The following is a 24098-nucleotide window of genomic DNA, read 5'->3' on the forward strand; positions in this document are numbered from 1 at the left end:
AAAGAGTTTGAACTAAGACGGGTTCTGCTCGCTTTGGGAGGATGGGCAATGCATAGAGACAAAATAGTTGCGGAATGACGGGTTCACTTCACCCCCCCCCCCCCCCCCCCCCATCAACGCTCTGCACAGGCAGACATAATTCTGATTAAACAGGGGCGTCGGAACCGGTGCGGCAGGTGCGGCCAAAGCCGCACCAATAATTTTCGATTTATTTTTTATTTTTTTTACATTTCAACCTTGTTGGTGGCTTGTCGACTCTTGTACAGGTACTATGTACCATGTTTTACATCGACAATGCGGTGTAACATTAGCATGCAATTCTTTTTATTATTCTAGTATGGCTTTTAGGCCCAATTTTCAAAATTTTCCCGGGGGAGGACCCCCCCCCCCCCACCCCCTCTCACACTTTGGCCGCACCAATGTTAAACTGCTTCCGACGCCGCTGTTAAGTTCTTGCCGCGAGTTCACAAGCGCAGTCCAACCTGTTTTAATGGACACCTCAGTAACATGTACTCCCTGGAGGGGAGGTTGCACAGTACAAGTCAGCTGCAGGTGCGAATTTGCACACGTGAACATCCGACGTAAGCTGACTTGCACCCTATGAAGTGAGTGCACTGTTGTCCAGCGGTCCCTTACATCTTGTCTGGTCCCACTGTACCTGCCAATGTTTCACAAGCTTTCCTATGTTCATGTATTCCTGTATTCATGCATTCCTGTATTCCTGTATTCCTGTATTCCTGTATTCCTGTATTTCCTATGTTCCTGTGTTTCTGCTATGCACTATGTATTGTAGTTCACTCTTCCAGTGCTGTCTAAGATGAATGAAGGTGACCTGGCATTGCAAATCGTGGAGCAAACCGACTACCCAAGCTGGGGTACGCCAATATGATTCACGGTGTTGCGGGCAACACTTTGTGTGTGTGTGTGTGTGTGTGTGTGTGTGTGTGTGTGTTGTGTGTGTGTGTGTGTGCTGTGTGTGTGTTGTGTGTGTGTGTGTGTGCGTGTGTTGTGAATGTGTGTGTGTGTGTTGTGTGTGTGTGTGTGTGTGTGTGTGTGTGTGTGTGTTCACATACGGGCACACGCACCCGGTCACGTATACATTTTTATTGCATGTCACGTGAGGGTTGTCCGTACTACGGCCAATCAGCGCCCTCCGCAAGCGGTCTGTATTTCTCGGTATTGCCCGCTCAGGCGGGCAATAACTTTCAGTGTATTGCCCGCTGAATCCGATCACTCTGCGCATGCCCGTTCGTCAGTTGAGTCCTTCACTTCTCCGGAGCAGGTTGTCATTTTGGTGCGATCGATGGTAGATGGACAAAATTGCCATCAGACACACCGGTCACCAAAAGAAGCAACAGGCTCGAGAAAACGGAGGACTCTACTGGCGACGAGCATGTACAGAATAATCGGATTCAACAGTCAATACACCAAAAAGCTACTGCCTACCTGCACGGACTTGTCTCTTCTCTCCGAAGTTAGGACCGGCATTGATGATGTGAGTCGGCCTTCGTCGACCAACTGTTCGAAGAGCTCAGGGAGCATTGCAAGCGCAGGCACCTTGAAAAGAAACGGAAGGTAAAATGAAACCTACATTGTAAATAATTGTTCCCAGTCTTGGACGTGTCCGGCATTGCACCACAAGAAAAGTAATGGTGAAGAAATCAAAAATCAGTTCCCAAACTTTCAAAGCCTCAAACGACGTACATTTCAGAATTTTCTCAACGAACTCCAACTCCAAGTCCACAGCAGGATCCAGGTCGAAGAGGTGCAAGAAAAGGACTTTCAATGCTGATCTGAACTCTATATAGACCGTGGGTGTCAAGCATGCAATAAATGATTTACAGCACCTCGTACGCGCTCGTACACGGGCAATACCGGCTTGATACATGACCTCACTGCTGACGCCGTTCGGTCATGTATCAGCCGGTATTGCCCTTGTACTCGCTTGTACTCGGGTTGTAAATCATACGTATTGTTGGTGTCTGAGTGCTTTGTGGGCAAGAATCCAACTCTAAACCTTTGTTTCCATGCAATCTAATCTGGCTGCTTGTGGAAGGAACGGTTTTGAAGCCTTGTCAGCTACAATAGGCATGCCTGGATCCTGAACAGAGATGCACAGTCATGTCGCTCTCCTCAAGGGTCATTACTCCTCTTTATTTCTGCAGTCGTAATCTACTACAGTGCTGCTCGATGTAATCCAATAGCGCGGGTCAAGTTGGTGCCCTGCAACGTTTCACGGCCCAGTATTCACAGATCTAGGACTGCTCAGTGCCCGGTGCTGCTGCTTTGGATCCTATTCCAATCTCACCATCTTTTTTATCTTGCTTCTACTATCTCTGTTTGCTGTGACTGTTATCATCACTGCTTAGGCTGGATGGTGTTCAATGACATAGAACCTGCTACCGCCATCTGGGAGCTATGGGATGCGTGGAAGGAAGGTCCTGGGATGAACTCGAGGAACCACCATATGTTTTCAAGGTAACAGAGATGCGTGCGTGAATGAAGTCTCCTTCCCCTCTTCTCACTCTCTATTTCTCTCTCTCTCTCTTTCTTTCTCTCTCGATCGATCGGTATTATCTGATCAAATTTGAAAGAGGCAATGTTGAAAATCTGGCTGAGGTGGTGACTGTGAATGATTTTGTAGCTGTACAAGTATATGTGTTTGTGCGTATGTGGGTGCATGCATGCTTGCGTGTGTCTGCCTGTGCCTGTGCATGTGTGGGTGTGTGTGTGTGGGTGTGTGTGTGTGTGTGTGTGCACGGGCGCGCGTGTGCGTGCGTGCGTGTGTGCATGTGTGTGCATAAATGTCTTCACAACCATTCCGGTGGCTGTGCAGCGTGAGCGGATGGATGAGGACTCACGCGGTGGGATTTCACATCACTGAGCCAGGAATGAAGGTAAGGATTAGACCCGTACAGCTCTATCTTTTGTTTGTTTTTTGGTGCGTCCTTTTGGCCGTGATGGCGAGACCTCAGGTCGGCAGAGCCATCAATGCCCCACCATCACTGCTACGTCTCGGTGCAGCGCCTACTCATTAGTTGTCACGTTTCTCCTATAGGCCTAGTCTCCGTACCATTGTCTTTCAATATTTTTTACGAGTTGGGTATGTGAACAAAGTAAAAAATATATTTAAAAAAAATAAAAATTAGAACACCACCCACACTGCAGAGGGCGAGAGCAAGTCGGAAAACACATACATGTATAGTACAGTGCGTATCGGTTATAGTGTGGTCGTATACAAGAATATACTGCCTACAAGAATGAACACTCATTTTTTCATAATCATAACACCTATTTTATGTGTATATTTATTCTTACAAGCAGTATTATCGCATAGTAGAATATATCGGCCCTAAGAATGGATTTTGTGTAGCAAATATGCCAGATTAGTGCAAAATGTATCGCCTGTAGTAATAACATCTGTGCTCTGTGCATGCTCAATACAATAATATTCAACACAAAAAGAGAGTTATGTCCAACTGAGCATTGGAGAATCACTTTTTCTGTCCAGTCGGACTCTTTCTTCCGACTTCTCTCCTATCTGCTGCTCCGCAGTCGCCTAGCACGACCGCGAGTCTGATCCGTGTGTATCATGATTATGTAGACCTACATGATTGTACGTGTCCACATGCCAAACATGTATTATGTCACACGTGCATATGATATGTCACACGTGATTTATCGTGTGTAAGAAATATCGGCAATAAGAATCAAATGTCGTTTTTCAAACACCCACGCTATAACCGATACCTACTGTATTTAAATCTGTGGACAGTTTTGTTTTGTATAGCATTTAACAAATGCAACTATTGTCTGCGGGTGAACTAATGTTACTTGTTCCATACCATGGTACACTGAAGCAAGGTTTGCATGGCCCGGAGATTAGAGACCGGGGAGGGGGGGGGGGGGGGAGGGGCAGGACCGGTGGAAGCAGTCATTGCTTGGTTTGTCCACACCGTAGTCCTTCCTACAGTCGTGTAAGATTATGGCGAGCACACAGTACCTCCTCGGTAGTAGACATGGTGTTGTGAACTCTATGATTCTCTAAATTGTCAGGAACGAACGACCACACGGCACGAGGACGACTATTTACTATTTAACAGTATGTTTCACTTGATCGACTAATAACTAACACTAAGATCACCAGCTAGTTATAGCGTGAAAATGACAGCGTATATCAGAAAAGCATACACATACAACATACAACTACAGCGCACACAGCAAATCGCACATAGCGTGTGTAGCGTATACCACGCCGTAAACATCAGCGGTACGGCGGAGATGAGATACAACTGCATTGAAACGAACACAATGTCACAAGCGAGAAGGCCGTTCACTCTTGAGAACTTGTGGTTTCGTAGCACATGGATTGGAGGCCGCAAGCGGTTGGTCTGGCCGTGGCCTGACTAACCTGACCGCTTCTGCAGCTCCTGTGGGGAAGGGGAGGGGATGGGAGGAGAGGGACACTGATTGTCGCTTATTAAGTATTTCCTGGGCAGTTCATGCATTGCTTACAGGCCTGTCTGATTTCTTTCAAGCCGACTATGTAGTAACGTTTAGGATCAGACCATGGATGTGTAAGGGTGGTCAAACGTGTGTCCGTATGCCCGGAACGTGCATCCAGTGACGTGACCAAATGCATTGTACTGGTAGGGAAAACACTGCGCCATCACATTACAGCTGACCTGTCTATGCATGCAAGATTCTTACCTAGACAATAATCGATTCAATGCTCATTGTGTTGCTAACTGTGCTCCGCTTAACCAGAAACTCCGCTTTGAGCCGGCCAAGCTGACTGGCTTGAGCTGGGCGCAGGTCAGTCACGACGAGCCGCGGCGCGTGGAGTTCAACTGGCAGAGGCACGGAGGAACGCACTGCGCTAAGGTGAGCAGCAGATGGTCTTGAGTGGGGTGTTGGGGGTTCGTTGGCAACTGCAGTGTGCATGTACAGTGGTGCTGAAGGAAATCCGATCGCGAGAGTCAAGTCATTAGTCCGCCGATAGTGGTCACTGCAGTGTACTTTACAGGGGCGTCGGACACGCTACGGTCACTACGGTATTGACCATACCACTATTTGCCGCAAGTACCCCGTGAATCAATAAAATGCACTGATTTGGGCTCTAAATTACCAAAATGTTCGTCTCCGCCACCCCTCCCTCACGCGCAAATTGTTCTTCAGATAGCTGACCGTACCACACTAAATTACCTTCCGACGCCCCTGCATTACAATTGGTCAGTAGAGTCTAACCTGTCATGGCGACCACTCGGATAAGGTGACCTCCTGTCCTAGAAGACCACTCGGAAACCAGTACCAACGGATGCTATTTCCAGTCAAAAGACGACCCTGGATAAGGAGACCACCCGGTGACGGAGACCACGTTTTGAAGGTCCCTTCAGCGGTCGTCTTAGACAGGGTTCACAGTATGTCATCGTGTCCTCTTCACCTGTGTCAGACTGGCAGAGCCCGGCACACTGTTACCGGCACATGGTTGTCACCGTATCGGCCACCTTCAACAAGAAGATTGGCACGTCTGCTGAATGTGTTGATTGAAGCGGAGCAAAAACAGTGGTGACCAAATCTTTAGCCTTGCATGTTCTTGAGTGGTGCAACTGCAGCACGCGTCGTTTGCCTGGCGTCATATTTACAACCATTGTCTACGAGTGGTCAACGATCAGCGTGTTTGTGTACCTGTGTTGTTGGTTGTGTGTGTGTGTGTGTTTGTCTACTGTGTGTCCTCTAGTCAGCAGAGGGTCCATCGCCAATCAACAATAAACTGCCACAATCTGATCCCATGCATGTCACGTGTGGAGAACATGGTGGTGTCATCACCTCTGTAAGTCACTTCTCCATACAGGTAATGTAATACTGAGTGAGCACTGTCGGTCGCCAGAGAACTGGGGGGGGGGGGGGGTCAGCCTCCCAGCCTAGATTGTTCTAATGTTCATGTCTTACAGGCTATGTACATGTACAGTCGAGTCACCGTGTCCAATGTATACATTGGTATGCGGTGTGTGGTGAATTCTAGCCCTGGCTGTCCTTCTTAGGCGCTCCGTTCTTAGGCGCTCCGTTCTTAGGCGCTCCGTTCTTCAGCACCCGACAGTGCTGTACTGTGTACTGTGGAATGTACTGCATGTACAAAACTAAGTGCGGCTTAGTATTGTCAACTGAGGCTGGTCGAAGATGATCCGAACAATCCAGTACATACACATGCTATTGACAACTTTCCTCTTTCTCCCTATTTCTCCCTCTCTCCCTCCACTCCTTCTCCCTCCCTTTCCCTCCCTCTCCCTCCAACCCCTTCCTCTCCCTCCCTCTCCCTTCCTCTCTTTCCGAGCCCTCTCCCTTCCATTTCCCTCCTTCTCCCTTGATCTCTCTCTTTCTCTCACACATGTACACGCAAACACACTCTCTCTTTAATTCCTCACAGCACTTCTTCCCGTTCCCGTGCCATGACGTAATAGTGTTCTTGTTGCCACGGACACTGTACTATTCTTGCTGAAGCAAACACTGCATCATCATCATCTACATGTTCTGCCTGTGTCCAATCAGGTTGACTTTGCTTCATTTGGAAAGCCAAGCGGTCGATGCGGCCATTTTGAACAAGACGAGACCTGTCACAGCAACAACTCTTTAAAATTGGTAAGTCAACTGATGAAGTCAAGACTTAGAGAGGGTAGCTAGTGGGGGGAAGAGAGAGGGGTGGGGGGGGGGGGGTTAGACTAAGCTAATGAGGTCAGAAGGGTAGGCAGTGGGGGGAAGAGAGAGGGGTGGGGGATTAGACTAAGCTAATGAGGTCAGGAGGGTAGGTAGTGGGGGAGGAGAGGGGGGGGGGGGTTAGACTAGCTAATGAGATCAGGAGGGTAGGTAATGGGGGGAAGAGAGAGGGGGGGGGGGGGGGTTAGACTAAGCTAATGAGGTCAGGAGGGTAGGTAGTGGGGAAAGAGAGAGGGGTGGGGGGGGGGGGGGTTAGACTAAGCTAATGAGGTCAAGGGAGTAGGTAGTGGGGGGAAGAGAGAGGGGGGGGGGGGGGTTAGACTAAGCTAATGAGAAAAGAGTTGGTGGACAAGCCGTTGATTATTCACTCTCATTGTAATATCAAAAAGTATTCTTTCTAGACCAAAGAGTGGTATATTTGATAACATTTAATAACGATAGAAATTTTTACGATACTTCTCCAGACGTTTCGTTGTTCTGAACAACATCGTCAGTGGATAAAGAATGGAGGGCTTTGGGTGGTGGCACGGGTTAATAGGGAGTGATGGTGGTGAGATGAGGTGAGGTGAGAAGGTGAAGGTGGGAAATACATGTATCTAAGTTAATGGTGAAGGTTAGGTGCGGGTCGATACAGGTGGGAATCGATACAGGTGGGTCGATACACCGAAGGGTGTACCCCTTCCCACCTGTATCGACCCGCACCTAACCTTCACCATTAACTTAGATACATGTATTTCCCACCTTCACCTTCTCACCTCACCTCATCTCACCACCATCACTCCCTATTAACCCGTGCCACCACCCAAAGCCCTCCATTCTTTATCCACTGACGATGTTGTTCAGAACAACGAAACGTCTGGAGAAGTATCGTAAAAATTTCTATCGTTATTAAATGTTATCAAATATACCACTCTTTGGTCTAGAAAGAATACTTTTTGATATTAAGCTAATGAGGTCAGGGGGGTAGGTAGTGGGGGGAAGAGAGAGGGGGTGTGTGGGGGGGGGGGGGGGGTAGGTGTTGCATCCCCTACTTGTTGCTGCACGTTGTGACACGTAGCACGTTTCTTCATTGCTTTCCTTCTTCTTGTCTTCTGCTGGCTGCAGGCTGAACAGCAGTGCATTGGAAAGAGTGTGTGCATGTTGCCTATAGGCGCTGATTATTGGTAAGTGTGGGGCAATGTTAGTCATGGATGCCGTACTGTAGAGGACATTGAAATCCGTTGAGAATATCAAGCGGCCACGGGGCGCTGGCCTTGCAGCCACCGTGAGCACTGCTGGTCCATTTTTACCGTGTGTACGTGACCTACAGTGCGTGTACTCGCTAAAAGCAGTATTAAGAGGGTGCTGGCCCCGGTTATCTTATCAGATCGCAATGTCCACGACAGTAGATACGTAGTGTATGTACTGATACTGATACTGATGTACACTCATGGATACGCATTACGTCATCATTACGTCATCACTATCATAACGATGACGTCACACCACAAGCAGATCATTTCAGTATGGCTGCTATTAATTTATAGTCTGCCTGCCTGTATATGTATCTGTCTATCTATCAACTATCTATGACTGTATCTACCTATCCATTTGCATATCCGTTATCAATCCATGTATACCTGTTAGACTCGGCAGGAGAGCCAAGGATTAATTTATAAGACGAAAAGAGGAACAAATTGCCAGTTAGGTGTAGAACGTCAGTACCGTTGGTCAGTGTCGTGCAATGTTATCGCATGAGCTGATTGTTTAGTAACTGGTGGTGTTAGTGGACATTATAACGTAACTTGTAGCTCTTTGGTCCTCTTTTCTTCTTGTATATCTGTCTCTCCACTTCTTGTCATTGTCCTGTTTCTCTTGCCCTTCATGTGCTGCGCCCAGGGGAAATCCCTGCGGAGGCGTCAAGCGTCTGTACATACAGGTGACATGCAGCAAGCCACACACGGTGACTACTGATATCACAGTACCGGTGAGTGATGTAGCATTGTCGCTCAGTTGTGTACCATCTCAAACGCCATGATGTAGCATAATCTGATTTGATTCGAAGGAACGAGACCGTTATTGGTGTGAGTGAGTGAGGTTTCGTTCATATATAAGTGGCTGCGTTTGAGTTTTTGTGGACAATTAGGGCGCGTTCGAATTGTCTTCATTAACTGTTCAAACAAATTTTATAAAGAGATTAGCTGAAGTGTCTCATTAGAACGATTTCTATCACTTTAGAGTTGTTCAGTGGAATTGTCATGGCGATGATGACTTCCGATCAGATCGACCATCTCCACGTACTACGTGACGTAGCTATTCCAAACTCTTCGAAACTAATCAACCTTCCCATCGGATGAGTTTCGAGGAGTTTCGAGGAGCTTCGTTTTTCTGAAGAGGCCAATAAGGCCACCTCTTCAGAAAAACGAAACTCCTTGAAAAGTCAAAGAGTGACAATTCGAACGCGCCCTAAGAAATGTTCACCCCTCCCCCCCCCCCCCCCTCCCCCCGCCTCCCTCCCCTGGTGAAACGTACATTTGATTCGCAATGACGAGACCGTTATTGGAGTGTAGGAGTGAGGTTTCATACATGCGTACCGTATTCTCCGGAGTATAAGCCGGAGCCCCATTCTTTTGCCTCGAAATACAGACATCAATCCTAATTATCACCGTGAATTTGATCATCGGAGTATATAAGGCTGTGTTTACATGAGGCGTTTCAACCCGGGTCAGATTTCAACCCGCCATGTACACAAAATAAATGGCGCGTTTACATGACGCATTGCGCTTGACCCGGGTTGAAATTTCGCCCCAGGTTGAGGGTTGAAATCAACCCGGATCAAGAAAATCGTACAAACGTACTTCTGTGCGTATCTCGCGCCAGGTTTGAACAGCACTGCACATGCAAATTTCGCGCGAACGGATTCACGTGACCATACAGGACTCTAGAAGTGGAGTTTTGGCGGCATATCAGTATTTGACCCGGGTCAACTGTCTTCATGTAAACGCTCACCTCTTTTGTCTATCGTACAGACTTTCAACCCGGGCTGAACTCGACCCGGGTTGAAATTTCTCATGTAAACACAGCCCTTAGCCACAACCACCTTTTTGGGTGAAATTTGAGTGTTCAATGTGCAGCTTATACTCTGGAAAATGCGGTAAGCGGCTGCGTTGGAGTTTGCGGACAATAAGGAAAGTTTATAGCAGCACAGTGCAAGCCACTGTTGTGGACGCTAAAATCCGTTGAAAAGTCAAGCGGCCACTGGGCGCTGGCCTTGCAGCCGTTCCATTTTGCAGTGTGGCCGTGAACTAAAGTGTTATTATGTTGCAACGGCCTTTTCTCCACCTCAGTGCTCCCAGTCCCGTGCCATCTCCACACTGTTATACAAAGGGACGACGATAACTACATTTAGGAAGAGACTGTTTATTGCAAGAGAACTACGGAAACACAACTAGACATGACGAACTCAAGACGAAGACTGCTTTTCACACCACAGCAACACGCGCATGCACCAACGCGCGGTACACACGACGTACACAAAATAACGTACTACAACATAACTCCCTCCCAAGAGTAGAATCTAATAATCAAATAGAGTAAAAAGAGGAAAAGATCACACAAATCACTCAATCATACCACACCAGTCACACCTAGAAATAAAATACCTCTGCCTGCTTTGCAGATTATTTATTTAAAAAACTTTGTCCGCCCACCCAGAACACCAGCCACAATCGCTGTCACACGGGTGGGAACTGATAACCTGAAAAGCTTAACTAATACTTCACTCAACACACCACCTCACGATCACGCAAAAATTCTAAAATGTGAGAGCACAAATCATAGGAATAACAAAAAGAACAGAATCCACTGGCTCTGTGGGGGCCTCTAGTTATCCTCATAGAAGAGCAAATCAAAAAACGAACAGAACACGCGCGCTGTACCCTCGAGGAGAGCAAATAATAAAGAGCAAAATGTTGGGAGAACATTCAGGCAAGAAGGGGACATGATCAGATGTGTAGTTATTGCAGAATCATTTTTCACAGCTGATGGGTTGTGTGAATCACGCTGGTTGGGTTCACACTTACTAGTACTCGGGATAGGGTTAGTCTGCGCTACCTGATCCGATGGGCTCCTGTTCGGTGTCCGTGCAACTTGGCGTCGTAGTAGCCGAGTACTGCGGCAAGCGCTGGTTGTTGTCTGCACCTTCTTGGAGCCGACACGCTGCATGATGGTTGAAGAGGTGATAGTTGGATTTTCAACTAGCTTCGTCTCTCTTCGTGTGCTGATTTGTATCTCGATATAAGCAGTATTGTATAAATTACCATGACTAGCGTTGACGTTGCAATTCTTGGACTATCACTTGCAGTTGTTGCTTTATCAGCTGCTGTTCTTGACTATGATGTTGAAATTCTTGGACTATCACTTGCTTCATCTCCTGCAGTTGCAGCTTCATCAGCTGCTGTTGATTATGACGTTGAAATTCTTGGAATATCACTTGCTTCATCTCCTGCAGTTGCAGCTTCATCAGCTGCTGTTCTTGACTATGACGTTGAAATTCTTTGGACTATCACTTGCTTCATCTCCTGCAGTTGCAGCTTCATCAGCTGCTGTTCTTGACTATGACGTTAAAATTCTTTGGACTATCACTTGCTTCATCTCCTGCAGTTGCAGCTTCATCAGCTGCTGTTCTTGACTAATCTCCTGCAGTTGTAGCTGCTGTTGTAGTTTTGTTAGGTCCAACAGGTCCAACAACGTAGCGAGATTCAAGGTTTTATCGAGCATCAATGAATCGGGGCGAGTGAGCGAGAGACAACGCAATATAAAGGGCCTGGGTAGCTATGGCAAACATGGACTTGCAAGTAGCTACCCAGGCCAAATGAATATGCATGAACTAATGCATTACATGAATTAATATATATTGTGGGCCTAACAGTTTCAACGTTTTCATTTCGTGAATGACGCTTGACTCCATCTGCATCAGTCCTCCAATACAGCACGTCCTCCTTTGTTTTGGTCGTTGTTTAGAAATGTGTCTAAGTTCGTCTACAAACTTCGGGCAGCCTCTCTACTTACCATTCTGAGGTCTTTCAGGTCCTCCGTGATTATTCCAGAAGCCAGACGTCTAGATGACAAACAATTCGAGACGATAAGTTTGTCAACGACCTTCGGGCAGTCTCTCTACTCACCATTTTGAGGTCTTTCAGGTCCTCCGTGATTATTCCAGAAGCCAGAAGTCTAGATGACAAACAATTCGACACGAGCTGGCACCGACCAAAGCGAACACATCCTACATCTACACGCTAAGACAGTAAGGTCGCCGGTCCCGGCGGCCATTCCATCGGATTTCAATCAGTCCACATTCTGTATCCCGGCAGGAGAATGGACAATAGAGAGATGGTACCAAGAGTATATAACCCCCCAAGAGCGTGCAACTCTGCATATGGGGTCTCCGACGGCGAAAACTCACATCACTTGTCTCAGATACCTTTGTACTACGTACAAACGTAGGATAGCGTGCGCGCAATCCGAATATTTGCCGTGGTCATGCTGGGGATTAGCATACGCGCAGTGAGTTTCTGTCAGAGAGTGCATTCTTTTAGTACTCCGCTGCTCGCTAAAAACGGGCCGGAAACGTACAACTGCGACACTGCACCACATGATGTGAGTTTTCGCCGTCGGAGTACCCAATAGAAAGGGTATCAGGAGTTGCACACTCTTGGGGAGTTATATACTCTTGGGGAGTTATATACTCTTGATGGTACTGTAGGGGCAGGTGATGAGAACTAGCCATGTAAGTAATTGTGTGTATGTACTGGGTACATGATGTACTTCAGTATGTATTCATATGAGTTTATGTTTTTGCATGCATTCGTGTGTGTGTGTGTGCATGTGTGTGTGTGTACATGTGTGTGTGTGTGTGCATGTGTGTGTGCATGTGTGTGTGTGCATGTGTGTGTGTGTGTGTGTGCATGTGTGTGTGCATGTGTGTGTGCATGTGTGTGTGCATGTGTGTGTGTGTGTGTGTGTGTGCATGTGTGTGTGTGCATGTGTGTGTGTGTGTGCATGTATGTATTCATTTGTTTTGCTCAGGCCGGCAGTGAAGGCTTGTTGTCGATGCCCGCGTATGGCACAGAGGTATGGCAATGCTCTCTCCATACCCACGTCAGCTGGCTCCTCGCTCATAGAAGGAAATGATCGTGTTATGTAGTACTAGTAGCATTACAGACTTGGACCATCACAAAAGTGTGCAAAAGCCCACAAACAAACAAAATTAGTTTCGGGTAGGATCCCCCCCCAAAAGAATGCTTTCCCAACCCAGGCTTCACACCTTGCTTGCATACACATTCATGAAGCCTGATTTGCAATTTACGGCCAGACCCCCCCCCTCAACCACCTTCACCATGATTTTTGTTCATTTCGCGGGCTTCTGCAGAATTTCGCAACGGCCCCTTGCGTCAAAATTTATAGAATACCAGTGGCACTGGGATCAGAGATACATCAAAGTCATTGCCATGCTGTTTGCCGGCTTGTCACACATCTTCTCAGAAGGACATGTGTTGTTCTCTGTGCTGCTCTTATGCTTGTGTTGCAGGGCACTGTCCTGTACGAGTCTGGTAACCTGCTCTGGTAAGTCATGTGCAGCGAGCCGTGTACAGCTGGGGTTTCAAGCCTCCTGTGTCGGTGTGCTGACACGCATTTGCTGGAATGTGTCCGTTTCTGCGAGTTGCAGCTTGGTGCTGCGGTAACTCCAGTGGCATACCATAACGTAGGCTTTCTACGTTGACCACTAACTCAGTGTTTATTGATGGTGTGGTGTGCTTGTGTAAACACCTCGCAGGGAGAATGACAGGATGTCCTCCAGCGATCTGCCGGGAATTCGTGATATGCAGTGGGACATGGAGAATGATGCCCTCGCCGTAAGTAGTACGCCGTGTATTGATGATGTCACTTCTAAACCATTACCTCAGTACAGTACATCTAGAACCACCCGTACAACACGTGGCTAAACATTGGAAGAGAAGGCGTCCAATCAGATTGTGTCGTGACAAACACAATTTGACTGGACTTCTTCCCTTTCTTTGTCACGGTAGATAGCTTTGTGCTCTGGGCTGGGGGCTGGGGGTGAATTTCACCTGGCTCATTGTACATGTAAGATGTGGAGTCACCGTACTAGTGGGCTCTGGGATGCAGCCCGTCTCTCTAAAGATCTGTGACTTCTTAGTCTGCATGGCAGGTCTCCACTTACAATACAAAAGAGGAAACCCGGCAAATAGAAGTAATGACTTCTTAATTTTGTTGTAACTCGGAGCGTCATGGTTTGACAGTCGATCATCGGACGACAGTACTCTGTCAGGTATTTAAGGTGCCCTACCTCTAGAAATGTGTTCTCGCAATACACACCGAGTGGATGGATTTCTTCACACTTGCACAATTTGTTTCATTCATTCCGTGCATGGTTGATAAATATGGTGGTAAAGACACACCTGGCAATATGGCGGTAAACACACGCCTGTCCGCACACGCTCCTAAGCTGCAAAGTTCTGGCACAGAGCTCTCCTTCTCACCACCACCACCACCATCAGTTCGCGCCTGGCGCCTCGTCGATGCATGGTTGGCGGTGTCCGACATAGCAGGCTGGTACATCAAGTAGCGCATGGCACATAGAAGATGACACAGCATCGACATAGCTCGATTGCGACGCACGTTTCGTCCCCGCTGGACTCATCAGGCAATCTTCTTCTCGGATGTCTTCATACGGAGCTTGACTCGGGAGAATAAAGTTGAAGACACCACTGCAGCTGTACTTATGGTTGATAAATATGGTGGTAAAGACACACCTGGCAATATGGCGGTAAACACACGCCTGTCCGCACACGCTCCTAAGCTGCAAAGTTCTGGCACAGAGCTCTCCTTCTCACCACCACCACCACCATCAGTTCGCGCCTGGCGCCTCGTCGATGCATGGTTGGCGGTGTCCGACATAGCAGGCTGGTACATCAAGTAGCGCATGGCACATAGAAGATGACACAGCATCGACATAGCTCGATTGCGACGCACGTTTCGTCCCCGCTGGACTCATCAGGCAATCTTCTTCTCGGATGTCTTCATACGGAGCTTGACTCGGGAGAATAAAGTTGAAGACACCACTGCAGCTGTACTTATGGTTGATAAATGTGGTGGTAAAGACACGCCTGGCAATATGGCGGTTAACACACGCCTGCCCACACACGCTCTCTAAGCTGCAAAGTTCTGGCACAGAGCTCTCCTTCTCACCACCACCACCATCAGTTCGCGCCTGGCGCATAAGTACAGCTGCAGTGGTGTCTTCAACTTCATTCTCCCGAGTCAAGCTCCGTATGAAGACATCCGAGAAGAAGATTACCTGATGAGTCCAGCGGGGACGAAACGTACGTCGCAATCGAGCTATGTCGTTGCTGTGTCATCTTCTATGTACCAGCCTGCTATGTCGGATACCGCCAACCATGCATCGACGAGGCGCCAGGCGCGAACTGATGGTGGTGGTGGTGGTGGTGGTGGTGAGAAGGAGAGCTCTGTGCCAGAACTTTGCAGCTTAGAGAGCGTGTGTGGGTAGGCGTGTGTTTACCGCCATATTGCCAGGTATGTCTTTACCACCATATTTATCAACCATAAGTACAGCTGCAGTGGTGTCTTCAACTTTATTCATTCCGTGCATGTGTGACATTATATCCTTTACCGTATTTTCTAGTTGAACAACGGTTTAACCCTATTGATCTTTGTGTTTGATGCCGTCTATATGCAGGTTCAAGTGCTTTCAGGGAAGTACAGGTTTGTTTTGACTGGAGTGGCCCCGTCACATCCGGCAATGACACACACTGCTATTGAAAATGGTAAGAAACGACTTGACCGATTTCTGCTTAAAACAAGTAAATGCAGCTACTTCGGCAATAGTGGAGAAAGCGTGTGTTTTTCCCTGCATAGACGCGCTCACGTATTTCCTACCGTTTGACTTGACGCTTTGACTGACTCGTGACTGCCATCCAGAGCGGCATACGAGAAGTCTGTCGAACCTTGCGCTCGGCAAACTTGCAGGAAAGCACCACAGGCTGCTCAGTACACACCAGTGTGCACGGTGTGCTCTAGATGGCAGTAGTGAGGCAGGCAAGACGTTGGGACACGTACGAGGTCACGGACAGGAATTTTGGTAAGACGACTCGATGGGCTATTGAACCGCCCAACTGCCAACACCCCCTGAAATACCCAAACTTAGAAATGGAAGTTGTTTCAAAGGCTTGAAACCCGACCAAGATGTGAGGTGGTTGTGATTTCTGCTTTCGACGAGCAGGAGGTTTATGCTTGACTCGCAATTTGATCGTGTGCCGCTCTACTTTGTGTGTCTATCTGTACGGCAGATGATGTCCTCTTGGAGTGCCCGGCTGGCCATCGCATTACACAGATACTACGTGCCACGTTTGGTCATGCTGGTCATGATGACGAGTGCAACGTGAAGACTGCCCACCGCACAGTCAAGACCCAGTGCTATATGAAACAACACTGCCGCTTGCAGGTAAGATATGCCATGCACAGGCCGGCTCACATAATGTATACTGAGTACATGTACATGTAAATGTAGTTGATGCATTTTCGTTGCCTTTTCACACCTGTAGCGTGATGCCAAGAGTAGATAAACAAGAGTGTGCAACTCGCGGATGGGTTGGCCCAATGGTCTTACTGTCCCGTTATCATACCAAGCCAGCATTCCACCTTGCATGCCTTGGAATGTAGCTTGTCTTCGGCTTGATGGCGCTTACCTTCCCCTCTTTGGAATTATCACTAATATCCATGAACCTTCCAAGTTGGAAGGCCGTTGGTTAGCGCTATCGAGCAGTGCTCAAGCTCACTTATTGCCGTGGAATGTCTCAGTACTCCTTGTCAGTATGGTGCTACCTTGTGCACGTCTGACTGTTCACAACCTGGTTTAGTTGGTGGACTCTAACGCATAACTTGTGCCCCGCCGTTTTCCTTGTTTCAATTTAATATTTTCCTTGGCTCACCATCTGAGTAATTTATTTTATATGTATTATTATATTCAATGTGTTTTGGGTGTATCGCACAGCAACCATCCAGGTCCGACAACAACAGAACTACACACACCGAAAAGGCTTCTACTTCATTTCGTGCCAACAAACTCCTAACTCCCGAAAACCAGAACAACATGATCAGTTCCTCGCATGCGTACCTGAGGGGCCCGCATGCTCGGAGTGTAAAGACCACATGGCGGGCGTGAACACGTGTCGCAACGGCACGTGCATGCATACAAGTAAAGTGCGTAAAAGAGTTCATACTACACAATGGACCTCTCATGAGTCGGCCAGTTGATATAGGTATCCGTAGAAATGCCGCAATCCTCAATGGTCAAGGCATTAGAGATCTCTCGGATTTCATGTGTCTGCTCTGTGCCGCTACTATGCACTACAGGCTTCATCCTCCATGTTTGGAAGTGGCTGCACCAGGACTGGGTCAAGGCGTCAACTCCACGTTGAAGCGCAGTGCAGCAAGCGCCATGCCTAGGACCAATGCTCACCATAGATGGTAACTAATGCTGTTGCCATAATACCTATAATGGCAGGTTAATTTTGTGGAGTTGTCACTCGACCACTACCACGTTGTATCCATCCATTTGGAGATTTAAATTCCTCGCCTTTAGATTCCGGTCTTGCTTCAAAGCCAGGCCCAGACACTCTCTCTTGTCTCTCTGTCGGCACCCTGTCACACAAGAATGTGTGTGTGGCAGTGTGCACAGCTTCTTTAGCTTTAGTTACTAGTGTGTTACGATCAAGAACTCATCTTCTCCCTGCTTCTACTTTCTTCGATTTATTTTAGACAACTATTGTAGAATCATTTTTTGAATATGTTGGTGTTGTGGACTGCTGGTCAGTACCACCACTCGAGGCCCTCGAGTACTTCAAGTTATGCTCTCCCTGTTGCTAAAGATCTCGGCGTTGGATTGCTGGGTGACTGTGCAAGCGTATGGTCGACCGGTCGTCTTATACCCGTGTGCTGTGGAGAAGATACCGTATATTCTCAAATAGAACTAAGTGCAGGTCTCCATGACTAGCGCTGTCTCCAATACCAGCGCACTAAGAGGACCTTGGTAGTTGCCTGTGTCCGTCTACACCGTGTGTACATGTCATTGATGTGGGGTATCAGCCAACACTGTGTGTACATGTCATTGATGTGGGGTATCAGCCAACACCGTGTGCACATGTCATTGATGTGGGGTATCAGCCAACACTGTGTCATAACCCAACAATCTGCACATCAGTGTTTCAGCATGATAAAATTCAAGGTTTCAATCCGGTAAAGTAGCGACCTGAGTCAATAAATAAGCAAGCGGTGATGCAGCAGCAGCAGTTGAATACAAAAAAAACACAGGTATCAAAACCTGGCGTTAGTGGCACAGAGTAATTGAGCAATACAAAAAAGGAGTGCACAAGTTTGTGCGCGTGCGAGCATGTGTGTGCATACACGCGTGTGAATTATATGGGGGTGATGATAAAACTGCTTGTGAACATCGACATACGGTTGTGTCAGCAAATGCACGGGGTGACAAAGGGGCAAACGTGTCAACAGAAAAAATCGGCACCACAATCTCAAGCGCTCACATCGTAACACTACGAAATAGAGGCCGCTAGAAAGCGAACGCACCGCCCAGGCTGAGGGGGTGGGATTTCAGTTGCCAGCACTGTAGTACTGAATGCAGCTACTGTTACTGAACACAGTTGCTCCTCAGGGAAGCGCACAGACAGCGCAATCCAGTAGCTTGCTGTACGATATTCTGCTGCTATCCATCGTATCATCACACCCATACTCATGCTATGCTTTCTTGGCCGGTGGTTTAGCTGTTGCCGCCGTGGTGGTGGCAAAGGCAGTGTAGGCCAGTGCTAGTAGTACGGGAATGGACAGGGCGGTGAGCATCAAGACATTGCCGGCGCCGCTCCACTGGTAGTGCGTTGCTATCCAGCCCAGCGGGAAGCCAGCCGACAAGCCACCCACTGCATGACAACACAAACACACAAATATCACATGAACAAGCGTGTTAGACAACATTGAGGTGATCAATGAGGTGCATGCGCATGCATGCATGCATGCAGTAATTCCCCTTAAACGTGCGTGAAAATGTTTCAGCTTCAGAGGGCTAAAAACAAAAACAAACAGTGAAGAAAACAACGGTTGTACAGTTCTCGTGTGGTGGTTGATGGGGAAAAAAGAAAAGAAAAAAACAGAGTTTCAGAGGGCAAAAGCACATTTCGACCTCATCTTAAAAATTCTCCAGAGACTGGAAAACGTTTGTTTGGGTCACGACTTACTCTGTCCAGCCAACGCCGTGACAGCGTGTGCTGCTCCGGCCAGGGAACGTGGTGCTGCCTCCAGTGACATGACGCCCAGCAGGCAGATAATACCGTACGTACTGCAGCCAATGCTGAATGCACTGATGTACACAAGGATCTAGAAGCACACGGTGACACGAAAACACAACCTTTGAGAATGGATCAAACATGACATCACCCGACATATCCGCACACACTATTGTGGTTACTGTGTAACATGTAATTTTCGGTGTATTTTTAAATTCGGTAATTTTTTTTCGGTAGAGAATTCAGGCACCGGAACTTACCGTATATTCTCTATTATAAGCACAGGTCTCCATTACTAGCACAGTCTCTAATACTAGCACACTGTGAGCACCTTTCGAAACATTATAAGCACAGTCTCTTTTATTAGCACGGTCTTGGTGGAAATCAATGCTGCATGCATGATATCTAGCATGTATTTCTTCTTGCTCTGTATGGATGCATTGGTTTAAATAATATAAGCACGGTCTCCAATATAAGCGCGGTCTCCAATATAAGCACGGGGTAGAGGGCTGTTGAAAAAATACAAGCACGGCGCTTATAATAGAGAATATACGGTAGATCATACCTTAAAGGCACTAGAGTACACACTGTATGAGAAGGGTAGGTTGGTCACCTAATTCTACATTACACCTGAAACCTGGCAGGTCCCTAGTACCGAAATTTAAATACACCTAAAATTACATGATATTAGTGCTGAAACGATTACGTTTTTTCCTTAGTGGCTTAGCTGATACCATAACGATCGGCTTATCGGCTAAACGATTATTATTGCAACTACATCAGTACGTGTACGTTTTGTGAATTTCAAAAAAATTACGAGTCCAACATTGCCAACGACGGATAGCGGGCGCATAGATTCGATGATCCCACAACAAGTCCGTCAGCTGCTCGGACTGACCAGACGAACACAGACAAGACAGAGGCAACGCACTGGTTGCAACCCAGGAGCTGATGGTGCCCTTCGCCTGTGACTTCGCTGACTTTCACGATGAAGTCAGAGAAGCCGGCCAGGGGTGCAGATTGGCAGATTTCGATGGATGAGCTGACTTGAGGCGCGCCAACAAGTAACTAGTTGCTTTTCCTGTCTATGCTCAAAAGAGGCCCAGACGCCAGGCCTAGCTCGTCGTCGAGCAAACTGGTTCGGGAACCGTCGACAGAACGGAAAACACGAAACTGAAGACCATGTACCACTTTACTGTCTTTAGCGCAAGACTACTCGCACGTGGAGGGATTTCCAGCCCCTGCAGCTAGCTAGTGATGACACGTACTGAGCCAGCCCGTCCTGCATGCTGTATGTAAGAAAAGTACTAGTACAGCATGTAGTCAGTTCAAAAGACGGCGACGGTGACACGTCGATGTTTCTCAGATCGTGCTTGTACTTTTACACGTACATCGATGTTGCAAGTGTGCAGTCATGTACATATTCGTGCCGTACTTGCAACACTTTCGATATATGCACGCTTTGTGCGACCCCCAAAAGGGGGGGAAATCCCATACCGAGCGTAAGTAACATTCTGCTCGTTTAGCCGATAAAATCGAAATAACCATTCGATCTATTTCTTATCGAGTAAGTAACGAGTAATCGATATAATCGTTTCAGCACTACATGATATACAGTAGGCCGTTCCTTTTTGAAACACTCCACCGCTCCATACTCCATGTTGGCCCACATTCACAACACCGTAGCGAGGAAATATTCGTTCTTGGGTAGATTTTGCATATCCTCCAGACAGCTGTTTAGATCACTGAGAGCTCCTCAGCGGAGGTAGGTAAGAAAAAACGATAGGCTTTTTCATCTGTACAAAAATCTCAAGCATGGTTGCAGGACTGCATGCGTGAGCCACTCAGCGAAAGGGAGCATGCCATGCAATACATGAAATTGCTAGATTGGCTCCACTGTCAGCACACCAAGATCACTTTCTACACAAGTTTAGCCACATGATCAGGGGGGGTTTGAACTAGCACTCTAGAGCAGAGAGTACTAAAATACCGGTATACTACTACTCCCTGCTCTACAGCAAGGCATGTGCTTACCAGTGAGTCCGCTATCCAATGCAAGAGGATGTAGGCACAGGCAGACCAGATACCGTAGAGCATGGTCAGGGGTATACGCGCCACTGCACTGCTTTCCCACTGCAACTGCACTCACACAAATATCGATAGAGACAGAGACAACACACAACACAAAGAAAATAGATCAAGATCTAAAGGCTTGTTCATTTGACATGCATATGCACAAACATATGGACACACGAACAAATACACCCACATACCCACACATACACACGCATGCACACACACACACATAATGAACCCCACATACACATGCCATTATGGGATGCACCCCCCCCCCCCCCCACACACACACACGCACACACCGTATTCCGAGTGCCATTGATAGCAAGGCTGATCCAAGCACGCACACCACAGTACTACAGCAGCAGAGCTGACAGCCAGTATGCACTGAGTCTGTGCCATCAATCACCAATGCACTTACCACTCGCAGAAGATAATCCGATGCAAAACCAGTCACCAAGCTACCACACACACCGCCCGCTTCAAACAGGAACATCACACTTCCAGCTGCACAAGTGAACAGATATAAAGAAGAACACGAGCAGGTACTGTTAGATGGAGGCAGACACTCCACTGGGGAACATACCACCACAGGGATGCAGACCAAAACTTTGGAAATCCAACCAAAGCTTGCACAGTTCTCAAACACGCACACATGCACGCACAGACAGGCAGACACACACACACACACACACACACACACACACACACACACACACACACACACACACACACACTTGTACTTGTACTTGTTGCTCACTGCCAAAACTGGTCACGTGGGTCTCCCCGGGAGAGGGGAGAGAGACTCAAAAGGAATCTTGGAAAGATGACTCAACTGGCTATTGAACCGCCCAACGGCCGACACCCCCTGAAATCCCCAAAACTCTGGGTGGACTTGAAAATGATCCCACTTATGGGCTCACCACACCTCAGTAAGTGAGTGAGGACAAGGTGCAGAAAAAGGATTGACGGCATCAGGGTATTCGTCCTGGGATCCAACTGCAGTTACCCCTGCCCCCAGTGAAGGTAATACTTGCTACTAGTGTGGGTGGGTAAATCAGAGTGGATCTGATCTAAGCGTCACTAGCATCATTGATTACACAAGAGTTAATCTAGCCAGAAGCAGTCCATGGTTAACAGGTATGTATACTTCAAATAGAAATTAACCTGAAACCAACAAAGGTGGCAGATACAACAATACACCTTCAAGCAGCCGAGCCTGTTGGCAACAGACCCAACACAATCAGGCATAAGTGTACCCACCAACCGGACTAGCTGGCACACACACACACACATACACCAGACAGCACACAGACTTGAGTCATCACGTCACTATTGGCTAAAACACATGCAGCAAGTACACGCACTGCAAATTCCAGTGTAACAGCAGTAAAACCTGTTCCCGGTGCCTTGCAGAGACCACCTCTCTATACGAGACCACCTCTCTATACGAGACCAGCTGTCTTGAAGAGCCGGATCACTGCAGCCCCATGCATCACAGTTCTCATCATGCATTTCACATGAACCTGCACTGAGCGACTGACTTTTGAACATGAACCATCCCTTACCCACACTGTTGTCCAGTTGTTTATTCTGTATGAGATAGAGTAGGCCCCAGTTTGACCATCCTTCCTTGATCAACGATACTAGAAAATAGGATACAGACACGAGCAGTATCATGTGATTCCTGCAGAGCTCTAGCAGGCTGGAGCTGGACGGCCCTGCACCCTGTTTTGAGCGTTCCGAGCGGGGACTGAGCGGCGATACCGGTGCATCGGGGATCAGATACGGGAAAGCAGCGGAGATGGCCACGCACACACAGCCCACGCCGAAGAACATTGTCCGCCAGCCGTACACGCCGACAAGACCGGTAATGATGAAAGGCGCTAGCGTCAAGCCGACATTGCCCGCAGCTGAGAAGGCGCTCCACCATGACGCTAGCTCCGTGCCGCTGCACCAGTTGTTCACTAGCTGTGTGATCGCTGGCCAGCCGAACCCCTGGAATACACCGTTCACAAACCATACAGCAGCTAACGTGGTCACACTGCTAGCCGTTGAGAATGCCATACAAGATATCCCGCTGGCAGCTAGGCCAATGCAATATAGCCAGCTAGGGCTGATCCGATCCGATGCCACTCCGCCGGCAAACTTTGAGATGCCGTAGGCCAAACTCCACGAGCTGCTGATCACTCCCAGCTGGCTCTTCTCCAAGTTCAGACTGGACATCAGGGCGGGCATTGAGTACGTGAAGCTACGCCGTGATAACGTGTAGATCACGTAGCCAAGGAACGTGCTAAAGAACACCCAACGCTTGTTCACAGAGTCAGGGCGCATGATGACTGCTCGTGCACACCACCACGACTACTATTCTTATACAAACTATCAACTAGAGGCCCCGTGTCCCCTGCTAGCTGCTCGTAGCTAGGCAATCACGCCGTGTGCACGGAAGTGATCTGTACTTATAGTGGTGATTCTTCTTCCAAGGACTTAGATGCGTGTGTGTTAGCAACTACGAAAGTCAGCTTGCCAAATTTCTCTTGAATTTCAGAAGTGTTTGTCTCCTCCCTCGATCGATCTCGTCGGTTGATGGTGACTGGAGGTAGACTGAGAAAACTCGCGATATACTCGACCTGCTAGTGGCAACATACAAACTAGTAAGAGGCGTGCGTAGTGGCCAATGGAATTCCAAAATCAGCCTGACAGCATCCAGTCTGCAGACAGCACAAACAGAACTCAAAGTCAAAGTCGAAGCCAAACTGGCTGGAACTTATTTGAAGCAGTGAGTGAAAAGTAAAAAATGGGAAAAGCGGAAATCATCTACGAAATCGAACGCGTCCCTTTTAGCGCCACAGTCGCCAGGGCAACGGATGATGAATGATGTGATGACCGAAGATAATGATGTCATTCACTCAGTCATAGATATCTACGCTTTTT

At 47.8% G+C, this 24098-nt stretch overlaps 2 protein-coding genes across 4 annotated transcripts in view; one reads left to right on the forward strand and one right to left on the reverse strand.

The window, feature by feature from the left end:
* Positions 1–17805, forward strand: part of LOC135830036 (alpha-L-rhamnosidase-like) — a 60124-nt gene extending 42319 nt beyond the window's left edge. For all 3 annotated transcript variants that reach the window (XM_065342422.1, XM_065342421.1, XM_065342420.1), the window contains exons 27-40: positions 794–875; positions 2370–2478; positions 2837–2897; positions 4768–4884; positions 5741–5833; positions 6550–6639; positions 7819–7877; positions 8593–8680; positions 12781–12825; positions 13283–13317; positions 13529–13607; positions 15473–15560; positions 16083–16237; positions 17149–17805. In XM_065342422.1, coding sequence (XP_065198494.1) covers positions 794–875; positions 2370–2478; positions 2837–2897; positions 4768–4884; positions 5741–5833; positions 6550–6639; positions 7819–7877; positions 8593–8680; positions 12781–12825; positions 13283–13317; positions 13529–13607; positions 15473–15560; positions 16083–16237; positions 17149–17241 — 1194 coding nt within the window. In that variant the 3' untranslated portion in view covers positions 17242–17805. The remainder of the gene's footprint in view (positions 1–793; positions 876–2369; positions 2479–2836; positions 2898–4767; positions 4885–5740; positions 5834–6549; positions 6640–7818; positions 7878–8592; positions 8681–12780; positions 12826–13282; positions 13318–13528; positions 13608–15472; positions 15561–16082; positions 16238–17148) is intronic.
* Positions 17806–17909: 104 nt separating this feature from the next.
* On the reverse strand, positions 17910–23935 carry LOC135830038 (glucose-6-phosphate exchanger SLC37A4-like). Its single transcript, XM_065342424.1, has 5 exons — positions 22733–23935; positions 21586–21671; positions 21123–21227; positions 19041–19179; positions 17910–18725 (listed from the first exon to the last, which is right to left on the reverse strand). The coding sequence occupies exons 1-5, from the start codon at positions 23496–23498 to the stop codon at positions 18547–18549; spliced, it is 1275 nt and encodes a 424-aa protein (XP_065198496.1). The 5' UTR covers positions 23499–23935; the 3' UTR covers positions 17910–18546.
* Positions 23936–24098: the final 163 nt, after the last annotated feature.

Source organism: Sycon ciliatum, chromosome 13 (genome assembly GCF_964019385.1).
Source record: "Sycon ciliatum chromosome 13, ocSycCili1.1, whole genome shotgun sequence".
NCBI classification, from domain to species: Eukaryota; Metazoa; Porifera; class Calcarea; order Leucosolenida; family Sycettidae; genus Sycon; species Sycon ciliatum.

What these genes read in the sequence shown, in the direction of transcription:
- LOC135830038 (XM_065342424.1), bottom strand. Translation starts at nt 23,498, where the DNA reads ATGCGCCCTGACTCTGTGAACAAGCGTTGGGTGTTCTTTAGCACGTTC. An exon ending in ATTGGATAGCGGACTCACTG is followed by an intron (nt 19,180 to 21,122) that starts GTAAGCACATGC and finishes GTGTGCTTCTAG; the next exon opens with ATCCTTGTGTACATCAGTGC. An exon ending in CACGGCGTTGGCTGGACAGA is followed by an intron (nt 18,726 to 19,040) that starts GTAAGTCGTGAC and finishes GTTGTCATGCAG; the next exon opens with TGGGTGGCTTGTCGGCTGGC.